The sequence below is a fragment of the Piliocolobus tephrosceles genome, chromosome 8 (assembly GCF_002776525.5).
Source record: "Piliocolobus tephrosceles isolate RC106 chromosome 8, ASM277652v3, whole genome shotgun sequence".
Taxonomy (NCBI): domain Eukaryota; kingdom Metazoa; phylum Chordata; class Mammalia; order Primates; family Cercopithecidae; genus Piliocolobus; species Piliocolobus tephrosceles.
In genome coordinates, this window is record NC_045441.1 from 76901016 (window position 1) to 76919463 (window position 18448).

Genomic DNA, 18448 nt, shown 5'->3' on the forward strand with positions numbered 1-18448 from the left:
TTTAACTGGGAGAGATATGAGGTGTAGGGCTTTTTTTGGAGAATACACTATCAAATCAGTCTTGGAATACTTGGAAATCTCATTTATCAATAAAAATCCTTCTCACTAAAATGGATAAATCAGTTATGTCGATTGTCAGATATTAAGTAACTGTGTGACCCCAAAAGTACTTACCCTAAAACATGTGTTGCCTGAAAGCACGTGTATGTATTGCTGTCTTGCCATGTCTTGTTCAGAAGACACAGGGGAGCAGGGCTAGCTCACGTGTCTTCAGAATTCCAGTACTCAGGGACTCCAGTTCATGGGCCAGAAAACTAGATGTGCATTATGAAGTTCCTCTCTACTCCACGCACATAGCAAGTCTGACAATATCAGTCAGACTTACCCCCGTTTTCCCTTTGATACATGACTTTCTCAGTAAATATTAACCTGAATTATTCCAACTCCCCTTGTACTCCTGCTTTTTCAATTCTCCTGTAGCAATGACACATAGGAAAATCTTAAAATTTTTGGGAGTGTTGTCATCACACCTGAAAATTATGAGTCTCTATGATCTTGGCACAAATTGTACATTAGTGTCTTTGACTTGGTGAAAGGAAGTTTGTTCACTTCGATGATTGGATACAGATTGAATCCCATAATTGACTTGGGTAAAGCTAACCGTACCCAAAGACTACACTGTTGTTGAGGTGGTGGTAGTGCTGGTGGGTTTTTGTTTAATATTTAAACTTGTTGTGGAGGCTGAAAAGAAAAAAAAATTGAAAGGTAAACAAACAAATAGAAAAGATCAACAACCGCTTTGGCTATCTTCTGAGACATGACTAGGAAGAAAATGTGACTTTTATCATTTTTGTTATAGAAGCTGATATATAAAGGTTACCCATTTTCATTTATTTGTCTGTTTTGAAGGTATAACCTTCATGCTGAATTACTTCTTTGGGGTGTTAAGGCAGTGACTTTAGAAACAAATTTTTTTCTTGTTTTTGTTTTTTGAGACCAAATCTCACTCTGTTGTCCAGGCTGGAGTGCAGTGGTGCAATCTTGGCTCACTGCAACCTCTGCCTCCCGGGTTCAAGGGATTTTTGTGCCTCAGCCTCCTGGGTAGCTGGGACTACAGGCGTGCACCACCATGCCCGGCTAATTTTTGTATTTTTAGTAGAGAGGGGGTTTCACCATGTTGGCCAGGCTGGTCTCGAATACCTTACCTCAGGTGATCTGCCCGCCTTGATCTCCCAAAGTGCTGGGATTACATGTGTGAGCCACCGAGCCTAGCCAGAAATGAAGTTTTTCTAAGGCACTTGTTATGATGATAGTCTGGCATTTCAGGGAAAATGTTTTGCCAATAAATTGAGAACCACCAACAGTTTAAGATCACTGACTTGAAGTAATAAACAGGAACATTTTGTTTGGGTCAAAAAACCACTTTCTTCACATCAAGATTGGAGTTAGTCATGATTCTAGTGACATAATATCCTGTGCCCTGCAAGGGCTCAATTATTCCGAGATGCTGCTCACAGCCCAGGATGCTGGGTTCTCTGAAAGACTGTCTTGAAATTATCAATGAGTGTGACGCTTAGGGAACTCCCCCACATATTTCCTTATTTAGAAAGAATGTCCTGAGTAGTTAGGCTCCCTAACATCTTCAATAAAATGACCACATTCTGTTCTTTCTTGTTCTTGATAGAATAAGCAAATTCCATGGAAGAAACAAAAGTCTATCCAATTTGACAAAGCACATACTTAAGATCATTCAAAAAGGGACATACCTTGGTTAGAAATTTCATTAACCTACATTGTGAAAAAGAGGAAAACAGCTTAATTCATGTATTCTGTGATTCCCAAATCTAAATTTTCACACTGACACAGGTGTAGTCACATATAAATTACAGTAGTTTGCGTGTGTGAGAATGAATGAAATTAATAGCACTCACTTGTTATATCCAAGTCTTCTGAATTTTTAAGGCTTTTGAAAGAATATCGTTTAAAATAACCCCATACTCTATGATGGTCTTGATTCTTTCTTAGCTTGCCCCTCGCTATGAGAGGCTGACTACTTAATGAATTTGTCACAGAGGTTTTCCTGGCTGAGAGATAGCGGAGACTTTGACGGTGAAGCAGCGACAGGGGAACAAAATGATAGGCGAGGAAGCGTCGAGTGCAGGCTTTGCTCTTTTAACTTTATGCCCAGTTCCATAATTGTGCTTTCAAATGTAATTCTAGCTGCCAATTTACACTTTACCAGAGTTAAAACTTATTTTTAGTTTCATTTCCATGAAAAATGTGCACTTTGCTCTTGATTGACAGATATGCTTTGACAGTTGATACAGGTTTACCCAGTCAAGGCTTGTTTTAGTTGAAGGTGAAAATGGAAGAGGGAAAAAAATTGCTTCAACAGATCTCAGTATTTCTCTTTTTATTGCATTCGTTGTCTAACAACAATAATACTCATTGGCAAGAAATTTATTTACACTAACAAATTAAATTTAATCACAGGTATTGTTAGACTGGTCATAAAACAAACTGTGATATTTTGCTTGAATGCCTCTGAAAACCAAAGAGTAAGGAATGTCATTTGAAACTTTTTGAACAATCTAGAGAAGTACATATTAACCAAGCACAAGAGAACAATTCAGACGTGGCACTATTGTCTCTTCCATGCAAATGATCAGACATCAAAATGTACAAATTAAACGCTTAGGTAACATGCTATCCATACCTATCAGACTTAAAATTATTTTCAAACAATTCTTGTTCTTTACTGATATACAAAGAAAGCGGAAAAGAAATCAACTTCTTACAGTGGAATAGAATTTATTCTCTTTTATTTTCAGCTGCCCAGTTTTGTCAGTAAGTTGTAGCAGATGTACAAGTGGTTGCAACACCATTAAAAAATACAAAAGCAGTAGTTATGATATTAAATAATGTTGAATAAAACATATACATATATATTTAAGGAATTTCACTAAGCACTAACTAAATTTCATGTTGTTGGGAGGTGTTATCTGGCTGGAGTGCCTCTTAATTTTTACTTTCTAAGGTAATTTAATTATTTCTTGCCAATTGTTCTTTCATGAATGAATGATTACATCCTTGACAGAAAACCTGGGTGTATAAATAATATAGCTGAAAGAAACAGAAAATGTACACCTTCCAACAACATACACTCCCAACCACTTGTGCTGTTTTTGGCAACAACCAAAATGCCATCACTTGCACAAAAAGTAAATAAATGATCATATGATGGCAGCATTCACCATAAGAGAGTCAGTAGGCAGTGACTTTAAGCATCACAGCCACCAATTATGTCATTTTAGAATTGTGAGCAAATTCACAAGAACACACAGTGCAATTTTTAGCCAAGAAAACTGCAGTCTGCAGTTGAAAATGCCCGAAGCTGCATAAATTTCTTCTGAGCTCCAACTCAGCAATATGCAACCTTGACATCAAAGCATTAGCCAAATATTTGAGGAAATTTTCTTACTAAAATACCAAGTATCTGATAAATCAATTTTACCAAAATATATAAACATATAGAAGGATAAGTGCATTTAGTAGAAATACTTACAATAAAAAAATCTCTTAAAATCTATGAGCCATTCAATGTATACACAACACAAGAAGTGGTAATAAGGCTATGATTACAGCTCCAGGTCCTGACTGACCTTACCAAGTTCCATACACAATGTATTTTTTAATGCCATGTGATTGCAGCGTGTGTGCATGTGTAAGGTGGGAGTTATATTCACACATATGTAGTTCTGAACATCTACACAAATGGCATGCACATTGTTGAGAAGTTGTCTGTTCTCTTATTCCTTACATCTTACTGTTGAATCCCTAGCAGTTTTGGGGTTGGGTTAGGGTCAAGCATAGGAAATCATCATATTTCTTTCCTTCTCCACTCTTGAAGATCTGAATCAGGTCACAGGCTGTGCTGGGTCCACATGCTTACATATGCGAACCTTCAAGTAACTACCATTCCCTCAATAGGCCCACATAGACACCATGCACAAGCAAATAAGGACCCTCTGTCTACCATACATAGAACTTGTTGCTTTCACTTACCAGGAGAAGCTGATTCTGTCGGCTTTCTCTCTGCCCCTCCAACTTCTTAGTTGGGCCTATTCTATGCCGCTACTTCAAGTTACTCAAATGTGTTTTGTCTGGTATTATTTTTTTCTCCAGTGTTTTGGACCAAGACTAGATTTCCTGAGACTTTAAATATGCAAGACAAATGCAAACAAAATCTGCCAACATACCCAGGCTGCTTTTCAGGAGTGAATCACTGAAGCACATTCGGATTTCCTATAACCCTGCTCTCTTTTGGGAATGTACAACCCTCCCCCAGCTTCCCACCGCCCATCATAATGTAAACGATTCTAATAGAAAATATGGATGTTTTGGCTGGGGGTGGTGGCACATGCCTGTAGTCCCAGCTACTTGGGAAGCTGAGGCAGGAGGATCGCTTGAGCCCAGGAGTTTGAGGCTGCAGTAAGACATGATGGTACCACTGCAGTCCAGTCTGGGTGACAGATGACAGAAAAAAAAAAAAAAAAAAAAAAAAAAAAGAAAGAAAGAAAGAAAATATGGACATTTTATTTCTGGACTTGCTTAGCTTTACAATAGTGTACAGGTACATCCTTGATAAAAAGTAAATTTTAAAAGATAGAAAAGAACTGTGCTTTTCTCTTCCATTTTACCTTTTCATTCTGAGACCACTAAGGTCTTTGCATTAAGTAGGTGACGTGAACCCTAGTGACCACTGTCCACCAAAGTGTCCCTCATCTCCAGCTCTGTCAGGAGTACCTTTAGTTACTCAAATGGAAATATCTCAGTGTAATGATGGGGCTACAACATATACAAAGTGTAGATGGTTCTCTCAGGGTTGCTGGGACAGCTTCCTTTAGAATCCTCTAGAACACTACTGTTAAACACTGGATTTCCTCTTGAAGTTTAGTCTGCATAACCTTCAACACTTAAACATGAATCAGAGTATCTATATGAATGGAAATTTTTATTTCCTTTTCACAAAATGCAATTTTCAAGCACATGTTAATTCTGGTGCACAACGAACCCAGATGAGTTTGTCTTCAGCAGAAACTCTAACGGCCGAGGTGCTAGATCAAACCACCTGTGACCATTTTTGTAGCTTGGGTCTGGGATATTTTAAGATTTCAGGCTAGGGATGACTACAGTATCACAGAAAGTGGCAAAGGTAAATCTGGTTCCTCATTTTCCCTCTTGCCACTTTGTTTCCAACAACAATGGGGCAAAAGGTAGACAGTCCCATTTTGTGCCAGTTGAAAGCTGAGTTTGGCTTTAGCACCTATCATACTGCAATCATGAACTGCTGTGGGTTAAAAAAGTTTGTGTGATGTTGAGGGTGTGAAGTCAGTGTCAATCCCAGCTAAAGGACGATAGCCACAGTACAGCTTTATTGTCATGAAACTAAAGGGGGACTTCATCAGGAATGTTAGAATGGATGAAATGAGGTTTCTTCCCTAACTTAACATTCTGCAGTAAATTCCTGATTCAGGCAAAAAAAAAGAATGAGATAAGTATTACATAATCTGTGAGTTACTTGAAGGGAGATGGTCTTAAACAAAGTAATCTGTTATAAAACTAACATCCTTTAATGGAAAACCCTGACCCAGATACAGCTCATACAATGCTTTCTGTCTGCAGCTTGGCCTCTTCACCACACAATCCCTCCCAGCAAAGCATAACCTATACCCCAAAACACTTTTGGCTATTGTTAGAATCATACTGAGCTCTTCTTTAGGGAATACAGTTCATAGCATCCAGATATTCCCTTTTTTGTTCATTTTCTGATAATAAAAAACTGCAGAGTTTTTAAGGTTGATGAAGTAACAATTCTGTATTAAATTGTAAGGACAGTGAAAACCACTAGCATTAAAGTAGGAATTGTGCAAGACATTGGAGCCTCGATTAGGTATCATGCACTACAGTCAATAAAAGAAATAATAGGAAAACAAAATGCGCACAAGATCTGAGGTCTTTCACTTTGTTTTCATACCCTTCATCAGGGTATGCTTTGTGGGGCAATCAAACCAAGTGACTTTTACAATTTCATCTGTTTTAAGTGGTAATGCTAAAATAACTCATTTAGGACTAAAATTACTATAATTTAACTAAAAAATCAAAATAGTTATAATACTAAATGATTTAAGGAATAAGAATTTGATTTATAACATTGTCAGTTGGACATTGATCTAAACATTCAATGTACAAAGTTATAAAGAAAAATACTTCTAAGACATTTAAGAAAATGCAATATAATAGATCATAAATTAGGTGCAAAAACAAGACACTTACAGACATTTCCAGTATATACATCCATTTTCAAATATTACCAAAGTGTAAACATAACTTCAGATAATCATCCTTCTATTTCTACTCTTGAATACAGTGAAATTTCCAGTGTGATCCAGGTCACTTTTTTCCCAAAGATAAGCAAAAATGACAAAAATTTACAATAGCAAGCACTAATATTACCAGATTTTTACTAATTTAGTGTTTTAGTATTGGAAAATTTTGCCAAATTTTATCGCTCATTAATATTGGCTTCTTATTTCTCATGATGTTAATAAATAACAAAGCACCAGACATCTCAAGATATTAATAGAGTATCCAATATGGCAGTTTCATTATCATACCCCAAATGAAGACAGACAGAAAAACATAATGGTGACTTTGATAACTGTAGAACACGATGTTACTTCACATCAACGTTTCTGAGGCTTGAATGAATGGTCTGTACCTAATGACAAACGAGCTGAAGCATAACAGACAATACTCTGGCAATGAAAAGAAAACAGGCCTTGGGGGTAGAACAGAATTAAAAATGTCTAGTTTAGATAATTTCCGAATTCAGATTTTCAGATAAGCAAAAAAAAATTTGTTTTAAAGAAAAAAATCACACTGTTATTAAAATACAAGATGGGGCTATAAGGGAGTTCCCTTAATCTGTTACACTCAAAAGCCTTGCCCAGGCCCTGCATATGGAATACTTCCAGTGGAAGATACGATGATGCCGGGAATGGAGCAGAGATTCCCATAAAGTAAAAAAAGTAAAATACCGTCCAAGAACTCATGTGGCCTCAAGTCTTATTTTGAAACTTGTCCTTTGGAAAGTGGATAACCTCAGTTTTAGAGTCAATGCAGCAAAGAGAACCAGATACATGAGCATAAAATACAAAAACCCAAAAAACCCTCATCACTTGAGATTTCTCAAAACGAGTTTATTTTCTCCTTCTTCTGCCCCAGTCTCTTGCACTTAGGACTTAGTTTGGTGAAATACAGAAATCCTTAATACTGGCTTAAAATTAGTATAAGTTCCTCCACTACTAAAGTGTATCCTATGCACTGCCTTAAACAAACTTTTTCTGTAAAATTGGAAATCTTTAAAGTATGGAAAGGAATGGCTCAAAAAACCATTCAAAATCTCTCTAAAATGTTAACTGACAGTTCTTCTTTATAGGAACATTCTTTGTACTAAAAAAAAATTGGTTCTCCAGTTGAACATTATTCAAAGCTAAATTTCCTCGAACTCGTATTTCTATTTTTCTTAAAAGTACATTTGTTAAAACACTAACTGAGCCCACCTGGGAAATCTTGAGTAGAAAATATGTGATGAGTTCCTGATTGTGACATAGACAGGCTGAAGACCAGCCAGAATGTTCCCCAGGAGAGGAAACCTGAAAATGGTGGTTTCCTTAAAAATCAATTTCCTGTTCAATTTCTTGGGTTGGGTGGGGGGAAGGGGAACTGTGTTGTGTTTGCCAGTGTTGCTGAGATGCTGAACACACAACAGTAGCAAGGTCAACAGATCCCAATATCCCATGGCTGCATTAATGTCTGATTTTTTTCTTTCGTGTTCAGCTATATCTAGAGGATAAATATTACTCTCAGAACCTAAGGTAATACTCACATACACAATCTTAAGGCTTTTGCTTTTTTCAGTGGTTAACAAATAACTATAATTTCTTTTCTTTCTTTTTGATGCCTAGCAAGCAGAATGGCTTGCTTGCCTTTTCCCTTAGTAGGTAACTATGGAGCAGAGCACCCATGTTTCCACAGCAGGGTGGTCTTACTGTCCAGACTCAGAATTAAGAGTGAATCTTTCCCACACACTGGAGTAGGTTTTGCAGCCCTAGAAGTAAGTACTGGTCCAGATCTCATGGCAGGGTGCTCTCTGCCATGCAGACATGTGCAATTGCCATTTCAGGATCCCAAACTGAAAATTCACAGTGCTCCATCAACAACACCAGGGTGTATCATGCTCTTGTTGGGTGGGGTCAAGCTAGTTCTCCAAGTGACAAAACACACCCAACACAACACAAGATGTTGCTAAGTTAGAGAAGAGCAAAACACAGCTACTTAATTGAAATGTCTGGTTTGTTAATAAATCAAAGGTGGCTTGGGACTATTTCAGTAGTTAAAATTAAGAGTGCCTTCTATTGCAGAAAATGCAGTTATTCAACACACGGTTCCTCAGCTGGCCTAGAGCCGCATTACCCTTATCATTTAGTTTCTTCTTCACCCTCTGGAGGAGAGCAGGGCAGGAAGAGGTGGGGACTTCTCTTGGATAATCTCCATCTTCAGTAAGAGGGTATGTGTCACTGCTCACCAGCACCATCGGCTGCAGTTGACGTCATCTTTTCTGTCTTTTTGGACTTCCTCTGCATTTGCTCTTGTTCCTTTCTCCTTAGCTTTTCTCTTTGTTTTTCCATTTTCTCTTGGGCTTTCCGAGCCTTCTCTAGGGACATCTTCATTTCCTTGAGTTTCTTTTTGACCACTGCTCGGTCCTGGGATGCTGTCATTCCAAGAGCCTAAGAAGGAAACACACACACAAACTGAATTTGAAAACCAGTGAGCCCTCTGATGATGTTAATACACCGTATGTTCAAGTTTGTAAACTAATTCAAACATAAAAGAGATAAGAAAAGAGGAAGAGCTAGTTACATTTGTTAAAAATGAACACACTGGGGGCTACCCTTTATTTTTTCTTTTGTTCTTTGAAGTCTCTTGCAAAGTACACCCTAAAGCTCATTAATTAAATGCTTTCCAAATTAGTAATTAATGGGTGAATGAATGGAAAAAAGGCACAATTCTACTTCTCCAACCTTTGGGCTGTAGACATTTATAGGTGAAGGTATTGCTAAACTCATCAATATTTTCAAAGCATAGGAGTGAACACCTGCTGTCACAGAGGGCTCCAAGAAGGACAGGAAGAATTGAAACAGCTTCCTTTCTGCCAATGTTTTCATTACAATGAGAACGAAAAGTGTCTTTGGGGCCAGAATGCTTGTGTCAGCATGACTAGCCATTCTTTCCCTGTAGGTAGACCTATAAAGGAAGCTTGATTATAATGAGGAGGTTGCTCGATGAACTTAGAATTCAGAATAAGGGGAGTTGCTTATGTACTTTAAATGTTTAGTGACCTTCAGAATCAACAGCAGGATGCATCTATCTATCTCCCCAACAGGGACAGCCTTGTCAATGGGGCCTCATATTCACAAGCCATTGATTGATCTCTAACCTTTTCAAGACTGTCAAGAGATACTCATCTGTCGGTTAGCCCAGTAGGGGGCTGAGGCGGGGGCGTGGAGCTTGGGGTTACATGGAGTTGGCTGTAAGCTCCTTTTTCCCTTTCCCAAAGGAATGGATGCCACCTTGGTCTCTAAGGGAGATGGACTGGACAAGTGGAAATGAAAGTGCCATGGAGGGGAGGGAAGATGTGTGTACATACTTGGAGAAAAAACTTCTGGGGAGAACAGCATCCCAGTTTGGGAGTGGTGTGTAAGGAAGAGTGGAGGTGAAGGAGAAATGAACAAGGAAAAGAAGATTTGTGGATCCGGGTCTTCATTCTAACGTGATGAAAAAGCCCACAGTGGCCATTAGTAAAACTCACACTACATCAGAAGGAAGGAGAGTTAATATACGGACCATGTGTTGCCAGGTGGAAGCAATGGAGTGGGTCCCTCGCTCTCCTAACCAGCAGCCTACCACTTAATTTAGAACCCCTGATGGACTTTCTGAAACTTCATTTACTACTCAGAAAGAATTCAACATCCTTTCTGCTGAATGTTGATGAGAATTACCTCTCAGATATGCAGAATACTCTTATCTAATGAAAACATTTTAGGTGTTTTGAGTAATACAAGTTATACCTGGTAACCTAACACAGACATATAATTCTTTACCTTAAGTTTATTTCCATCCAACTGCAGGAGCTGCTCTCCAGTGATGTTTTGGGCACTGAATTCAGATACATACTGCTCCAGATTTAGGCTCATTAACCAGTGAGAAACCTGCTGCACACTCCATTCCTGAACGGCCCGATTCTGACACTGACTGTGTTTGGGAGACTGTCCATCATCAAGGATCTGAGATAGGAATGTTACGTAGTGTTGTTAAAGGACCAAGATACTATGGCTCATATTATGCTATCAGAAGGAATTTCTTAACCTATGAGAGCCACACTTATGTTTAAACCAAAATATGATAAGCTAATGTTCTAGTGGTGGTAGAAAAAAATACTTAGTACCTACATGTTCTTATGTTTTTGGAAGTTTAGAAATTCCCCCATAATAAAAAAGCAGCATTATTAATGTAGGAAGTTTAATATAGAAGAAAATACACTAATGTTGCAAGCTTTTACATCAAAATAGTCTGGACAGATTATAAGAGGTAGAAAATAAGTATTTCATAAATCTCTATATGCAATGCATCACTTATCCTCTAATAAGACACTGGAATTTTGTAAAAATATATTAACAAATACTGAGGTATCTTTCACTTGGGAGAGGAGAGCATTAAGCTCTCAAGCCTTCTTAGGGGAAGTTTCACAACCATTATTTCATTCGAGCAGCAAGCAAACTGTGAGGAAGGTAGGGCAGATAGTATTCATAATTACTTTAAAGAAATGAGGAAACGGTTGGGCGCGGTGGCTCACATCTGTAATCCCAGCACTCTGGGAGGCTGAAGTGGGTGGATCACTCGAGGCCAGAAGTTCGAGACCAGCCTGGCCAACATGTCGAAACCCCCTCTCTACTAGAAATACAAAAATTAGCTGGGTGTAGTGGCACATGCCTGTAATCCCAGTTATTCGAGAGGCTGAGGCAGGAGAATCACTTGAACCTGGGAGGCGGAGGTTGCGTGAACCAAGATTGGGCCACTGCACTCCAACCTGGGCAACAGAGTGAGACTGTCTTTAAAAAAAAAAAAAAAAAAAGAAAGAAATGAGGAAACTGAGGCTGAGGAAGTCTATGTGATCTGTTTCAAGATCACACAGTTAGTAAGTGGTAGAGCTCAATAGTTAGGAGTTTATTCCAAATTTCTGGCTCTGTCCACTGCAGAATATTCTTTTTAATAGTGCAAAGGGACAGGTTGGTTCCTAGACCCACTAAGTTGAGAGGAGATGAAGGTGATGATAGGTCTTGGAGGAAAGACAGGAGTCACCTTGGTGACCCATAAAGGGAATACAGAAGAAGGGATGGGGTAAGCTGAGATGAAGGCAAAGAGGAGGAAAAAGAATGGACCATGTCAATGTAATGGTGATGGAAGATAAATCACGGAACTCTGGAGGTGCAATGCGGAGATCCTCTTAACTTAGGAACATCTTTTAAACTAAGATATGACAAGGGCAGAGAGTAAAGCTGTTTAACACAAGGAAACCCTTCACTACAGAGGAAGGTATTCTTGTATTGTCTCATTTTTCAGTCATCTCCAAAGAAAGAAAAAGCACATTCAAACAATAGCACACAAGCCACCACACACAGCCCACTGATAGCTCACCTCGTCATCTATCATATCCAGGCTCTGAGCGAGGGAGCGATAAAAGAATCAAGACGAAAAGTGTTACAGAAACAGGAGACACAACATACATAGTACATAGTTTTAATAAAACGAAAATTGCACCAAGCTTGAAGAATACGGGCAGAAAAGCTTACGAAAAAAAAAAAAAAGTTTTATGAATCAAAAATCATGTTACAAAGAAATAGTAAGAACAAACATTTAGAGCAAAAATATCTTTATTTACGGTGCTTTCTGTCCTCCCCCCATTTTTCGAGGAACTGAATCACTAATCTCACTTCCTAACTCTCTCTTGCACATTTATCTCCTGATAATTTTAGTAATACAAGTAATTTTGACCCTTGCTTCTAAATAAATGGTTCTCGTGCTATTTTCCCTCTTTATCAAAACTATCTCTGTCTACTGCAATGATTCTCAATCAGAGACCTCACCCTAATCAGAGAAAGTATCAGAATCTTGGAGTGAGGGTGGTTGTAGGAGGAGGCAAGGAAAAAAAAGTAAGGAGTAATTCGTAAACTTCGATGTGATTTCTGAGCTGTTTCCTCATGTTTAACTCTGCACTGTCCAGGCTCCCCATCATGTGTGTTTACATATACATGTAAAAGGGGCCCCTAGAAAGCTTAAGAACAAGATTTTGCTTTTGTGTTGAGAAAGGGAGGGAGAGAAATCCTGAGGACTTCATATTAAATATAAACCACAGTCTTGATGATTTCTATGCAAGATCTACCCTAAAAACATTTTCCTGGTGATGGTTCATGGGTAAAATGTCACATTTGACAAAGCAGTTCTGTCACAGTGCCATGAAAGTACCTCATCTGATGACAGTGCTAAGGACTGAGAGAGCCCTGGTGTTTTAGGTTCTGCTCCTAAGCCGCTGAGGTCTGCTGAACTGGTACTGCTGGGACTGAAGTCATCATTGAAGGTAAAATTCTGTAAAAATAAATGAAGCTCAGTGTTAAATGAGTGCAGTGAGTAAGCAAGAGGTAGGTGTTTCTGCAAGTTCTAAAAAGGCTCTTTTAAACAATCTTAGCAGAAATTCATGTATGATTTGGTGATGACCTTCAACAGGACAGCGGTTGAGAATGCTGCACCTTGTGCGGTTGAGGGAATTCTGGGTGCTTTCTTCATGTGATGAAAGGATAGATGTTTTAGAGAAACAATTCTTCGATCTCTCTTCAAGGGTACAGAATTCATTATCCTCTGCAACTGCTCAGAGGAATAATATTAATAAGCCTATCTTCTTTGACCCTAATCGTGATGAGTAACAGTGTAAGTAAAAATACAAGATGGTGTGGAGAGGCTGAGTTATTAGGAACAGATGGCAATTCATATTAGAAAGGTAGCTAGAGCACCCCCTGGGAAGGATCGCTTATTGTTGGCTGTGATAAATACTATGAGAAATGGCAGATCCTCTCCTGGATGTACCCTTCAAGATGATGAGTTCTGGGGGAGGTCACAGTCTGACAATACACTAGTAGTTACATGCTGAAATACAACTCTCTCACAGCACCAGCAAAGCATCAAGGAGGCTGCGGTTCCAAATAATCACCTGGGGGTGGGGAAGGTGGGAGTGTATAAAGCTTCCCCAGAACTTCATTAAAATGTTCAGCGGATATGAAAATCAAACAACAATGACTATGTAGCTGCACTTGTAAAAACATTTTTAACCAAATCTGGAGTCTCTACAGTGCAAGATAATGGTGGAATTCTTCGAATAGCATTTAGATGCCTCAGTTCCAATACTGAAAATGTTTCAAGACCAAAGTGATGTGCTGCTGTCAAAACTTCCTTTGCTAGTAATTCTAAAATGGCTGGATTTCCAGGAACTCTAAGCACTTGACCAACACCATCTTGTTTCTATTCCATTTCCTTAGGAATTGGACTGTTAGTTTTCCACTAGGTTCCCTTATACTGGGTTTAATTGGTTATCAAAAATAAATACCATGCCAGAGGCTGGAGACTTCAGTACCGAACAAACTCCAAAGTTTGCTAAAACTTCAGAAAAGAAGTCTAGGTTAGAGCACATGGAGCTAGGCCAGCAGAACATTTAAGCAGCAGGACATTTAACATGAACATTACCATTTGGTACCCCAGTCAAAACCCTTTGAGCTGTTGAAAAGATTTGAATTGAAACTGAAAAGAATTAAATTCAAGTAACATTAACCACATGTTTCTGTTTGAGAAAGAAAAGCGAACACAGATAAAAGGAGACCAAACAATGTGTGAAAGTTAGCCACCATATGTGTTTCAACAAAATGTTAGATAAGGTTTGCAGTGTCATGCTGGAAATAACCATCATGCATTTAAAAACGAGTAACACCCATGCATATATTTCCTAATTCTGTTAAAGAACTTTGGTGATAGAATTATACAGCAGTTGTTCAACATAGAAGTTTGATATTAAAAGAAGAAGTAAGTAAGGGTGCTATGTCAGCATTGGTTTGTTTTAAAGAGTTTCACTTAGATGTACTGAGCACATATTCAATCTCAAATTTATTTGCTTTTCAGTAAATCTTGAGAAGCACAGTGAACTAGTTTAGTAATGTAATTTAAAGTAGAATACTGGGTAAACAGATATATCACTCTGTTCTATGATTCAAATGCATCCTTCCCAGCATGGCTTAACTGTCAAACTGAGATTAAACAGTAATATGTGAAAAGATAGGCAAATCAAAGAGTAATGTACAATCTAGAATGAAACAGTATTAAAGAAGGTGATGGTTAAATGAGGCTTTCTTTTCCCCACACAAGAAATACCATGCATTGTTTATTGCAGTGTTATTACATTGGTTTCTTGGATCCAGACTACAGACATAAGTTGAGAATGCCTTCCAAAGATTGAAGAAGAGGAGGGATTTGGGTTTCTCTTGTTTGCTTTTGTAATCCATGTGTTTTCTACCTTAGACCCCTTTTTATCTGAAATTAGAGTCTCAGGAGAAGGCTGAAGGGAACTTGTAGGTGCAGGCAGGTTCCTGAAGGAATAGGATCCTTTCCGGCTGTCATTAAACCATGAAAAAGGCATGCAAGGGGAACGAGTGGAGGTCTGAGCTGTTGAACGTGGCTTGGGTGTCCAGTTTTCCAGTCTGCCTCTGAAGATCCTGTTTTGTGAAAAGAATAGGTGCGTTAGATACAGAAAGGGCAGATAAAAGACTTATTGAACCAAAGGACTCTGAATATAGTTTGAAGTAAGAATTTGAGACACTGTTCTACTCAACAGAGTAAAAATTTTGCACTTTTGAATACGACACTAATCTTAATAGTTATTTTTGCCTCTAAATGGATTCTGTGACAACGATCAACATTTTCATATTGCTATTGCCATGGTGAATTTTTATAAAATGTGCCTAATAAGTGTATGTGGATGAATTATAATCAGGGAGGAGCACAGTCTTTTAGGAACTGCTGTTAGGTTAATCACCACAGCATTCCCTCTATCTGGGAGACATGCCTCACAGCTAGGGACATTAGCTCATAAGCAGCATTCTTTTCTGTCTTCCACTGGGCTTGTGTTCCCAAGGGTCTGAGACTTAAGAAAATGATAGAGTTAAATGATTTTGAAATTTCAGGGTTCATAATGCTTCAGGTAGAATACACAATTTATTGGTTTTTCACCAGAATCTTAGTGCCTTTTCGCACGAGGAGTAGGAGATCTGAAGTCCTCATCTCCCACTTGGAGGGCCAGGGTTCACCACCTCCTAAGTACATGGTCTCAGGCCTTCTCTCGGCCTTTAGTTCTCCATCTGTAAAAGGTGGATATTTTATGTATCTCATTGTGTTTGTTAAGAATTAAATGAGATAATATGTGAAAGTGCTTCAAAAACTGTCAAAGGTCTATGTTTACTGTTTAACATTTAAAGGATTCAAAGGCATTTGAGGAACACAGTTTGAAAACAGATTTTTTTGTCTTAATTTAGGCTCTTTCGTATCTGTAATTATCTTTTGGTTAAGAGAAAAAATAACTATCAGAAACCAAAGTAGGAACAAGCAGCAGTTTATGTGTATCTTGGAAGAGGTCAGCCTTGCCATTTCATGGAATGCCTATTATTTGATAGCTGCTGATATCACGACAAAATAGGTTCCCTTTCAATTAAAAGTGCCTGAACACCAAAGCCAGACAACTTCTGTCCCACCACATGTATACTGAATTTCAGTCTTCTTACATCTCATTTCAAATATATTTTGAAATGTATTTCCAGTTTATACAAATAGTATAACACCTAACAATTCCCATTTATTTCCAAATATTATTGTGAGAATCAAGTGGGACATAAATGTAAAAGCATCTTGTAAACTGTAAAGCAAGGTAAAAATGTAAAGGGATTATAAGACTGATAACTAAAGAGAATGAAGATGTCAGTGAGGTTCTGATAAAATATTGAGATCAGCATGCTGGGGGAACCAGATGTCATCCTACACATGGTCTACACTCTAGGTGAGGCGCTCCAAAAATATGAATCTGGATGATTATATAGGAGAGGGAAAGCTGTTCCCTCTGCAGCCTCTGGGGAGGGTGGAGGGAGAAATCTGATCTCCTTAGTGTAAATTCAACTTGGGAAGGATCTTGGGCTCTAACCCTTTGGGATGTAAACATGGGTCTCTAGGGAAAGATATGACTAGTGGCTCCAGCTTCACAACTTTGGGAATGTCTCCATGGAGCTGGTCTCATCCCCCTCTTCCACTTAGCCTCCTTAAATGTAACCACATTACCTCTGCAGAGGTAAATCTCTCTGGAGTTCTCACTATCTACGCACTCACAATTCAACTTCTGTTTTCTTTTCTTTTTTTTTTTTTTTTTGAGACAGGGTCTCGCTCTGTCACCCAGGCTAGAGTGCAATGGCACAATCATGGCTTCCTGCAGCCTCGACCTCCTGGGTTCAAGCAATCTTCACACCTCAGCTTCCAGAGTAGCTAGGACTTACAGGTATGTGCCACCGTGCCTGGCTAACTTTTTTATTTTTTGTAGAGACAGGGGTTTATTATGCTATTGAACTCTTGCCTTGGCCTCCCAAAGTGCTGGGATTACAGGTGTGAATCACCACACTCAGCCTCATCATTTATTTTCCGAGGCTTGTTTTTTCAGCTTAGATTCCACATTCTAGTAAAAATGCCTAGAAAGCTCTAGCTGTGCAGAAACATACAAATATTTTCTCTGCAGTCCCATACTCTTATAATTGGGTATCTCTGAGGAAGAACTGGACCTGATGATCATTATCCCCTCTGGTTATAGATTTCTGAATCAAGGGAATTTTTAAGAGTTTCATCCACAATTGCGATAAAGTATAGTAGTGCTTAAATATATGGATGTTGTTTTAAAGTTTATAGATAGGCCATGATTAATGACAGCATGAGAATCTTGTCCTACTCCCAGTGAACAGCCTTTGTAAAAATACTTTTAGAACAATCACTATTATCTTTAAAAACAAATAGGGAGAAAATAAGAATTGTTTTCTACTTGTGGTCATTCTGTTGCTTTATTTGAAAAGGACTTTTGGTAGTCCATATCCTGTCCAAGCAACATTTGAAAAAAAAATCTGAAGGTCACATCTAATTAAACTCTTTCACAACAACATTTTCACTGTCAGAAAAATATTCAAGACTAATAAGTCCACATGGACCCGTGTATCCAGCACTGAGGAAGGTCTTGAGGCCATGTGGTTCTTACATGTGTGGTGAAGGAGGGCCTTCATGGAAGCTGGGCCTCTGGTGATACCCATGAGGCTTTCTTTCCCCAGCTTTGCACACCAAGTTAATAGACAGGAAAGAGGAAGAGCCAGGCAGAAGGCAATGAGAGGCCGCTTCTGAGAAGACACCTATGTCTCTACAGTGGCAAAACACCAGATTCATGGATATTTTGAAGAATATTTTTCAGTTTCCCATGAGGCTTGGCTGTGTCCCTGCTGAAGCTGTATCCTGTATCTCTCATTCCTCTGTGTATATCTGTGATTTTAAAACTCTATGAACTGATATAACCCCTGGGTACTTGCTAGTATCCTTAAAGAACTGAACAGTGAGTGTTATGCTTTCATTTCTTGGACCTAGAGAACATTCATTTGAAAAAGGAAATTTTTACTTTAAAATTACAGACCTATCAGTTTAGCAGACATACTTTCTAAAATAAATGTCAATTTCCTTCTGAATAAATTGAACTCTTGGGCCCACGATAGAATCAGAAAGGGTTTGGGAGCAGTTATTCTATGTTGATCATTCTTATAGTCTATTTCACTTTGTGGAGAAATCATTAGGAATAACACAAAATCCTTCTTTCCTTATTTGTTTCTTCCCTTTCTTCTTCTCTCCTTCCTTCCTTCCTTCCCTTCCTCCCTCCCTCCCTTCTTTCCTTCCTTCTTCTTTTCCTCCTTCCCTCCTTCCTCTTCTTTCCTTTTCACCTTCCTTTCTCCCCAAAATCGAGATTGGTAGAAATGAACTCTTGATGAATCTGACGATAATTTTTCCAGAGGATCAAAATAGGTAAATAGTCTATATTCCCTTCACCTTCTTTTTTAGCTGTAATTTAATAGCTTGCTATCATTTTTGGAAAAAAGAGAATCATAAGTCACTTCTAGGAACTGGGAGAAAGAATGACTTCAAATTCAGAGTTCATAATCCAAAT

At 38.5% G+C, this 18448-nt stretch overlaps 2 protein-coding genes across 2 annotated transcripts in view; one reads left to right on the plus strand and one right to left on the minus strand.

The window, feature by feature from the left end:
* Positions 1 to 2058, plus strand: part of PON1 (paraoxonase 1) — a 27257-nt gene extending 25199 nt beyond the window's left edge. Inside the window, exon 9 of the mRNA XM_026448747.1 lies at positions 2026 to 2058. Within this exon, the coding sequence (XP_026304532.1) occupies positions 2026 to 2058 (33 nt within the window). The remainder of the gene's footprint in view (positions 1 to 2025) is intronic.
* A 339-nt stretch (positions 2059 to 2397) lies between these two features.
* The window catches only part of PPP1R9A (protein phosphatase 1 regulatory subunit 9A), a 403588-nt gene continuing 387537 nt past the window's right edge, over positions 2398 to 18448 (minus strand). Inside the window, exons 16-19 of the mRNA XM_023226677.3 lie at positions 14738 to 14936; positions 12649 to 12768; positions 10227 to 10409; positions 2398 to 8852 (exon numbers count right to left, since the gene is read on the minus strand). Of these exons, the coding sequence (XP_023082445.2) occupies positions 8640 to 8852; positions 10227 to 10409; positions 12649 to 12768; positions 14738 to 14936 (715 nt within the window). The 3' untranslated portion in view covers positions 2398 to 8639. The remainder of the gene's footprint in view (positions 8853 to 10226; positions 10410 to 12648; positions 12769 to 14737; positions 14937 to 18448) is intronic.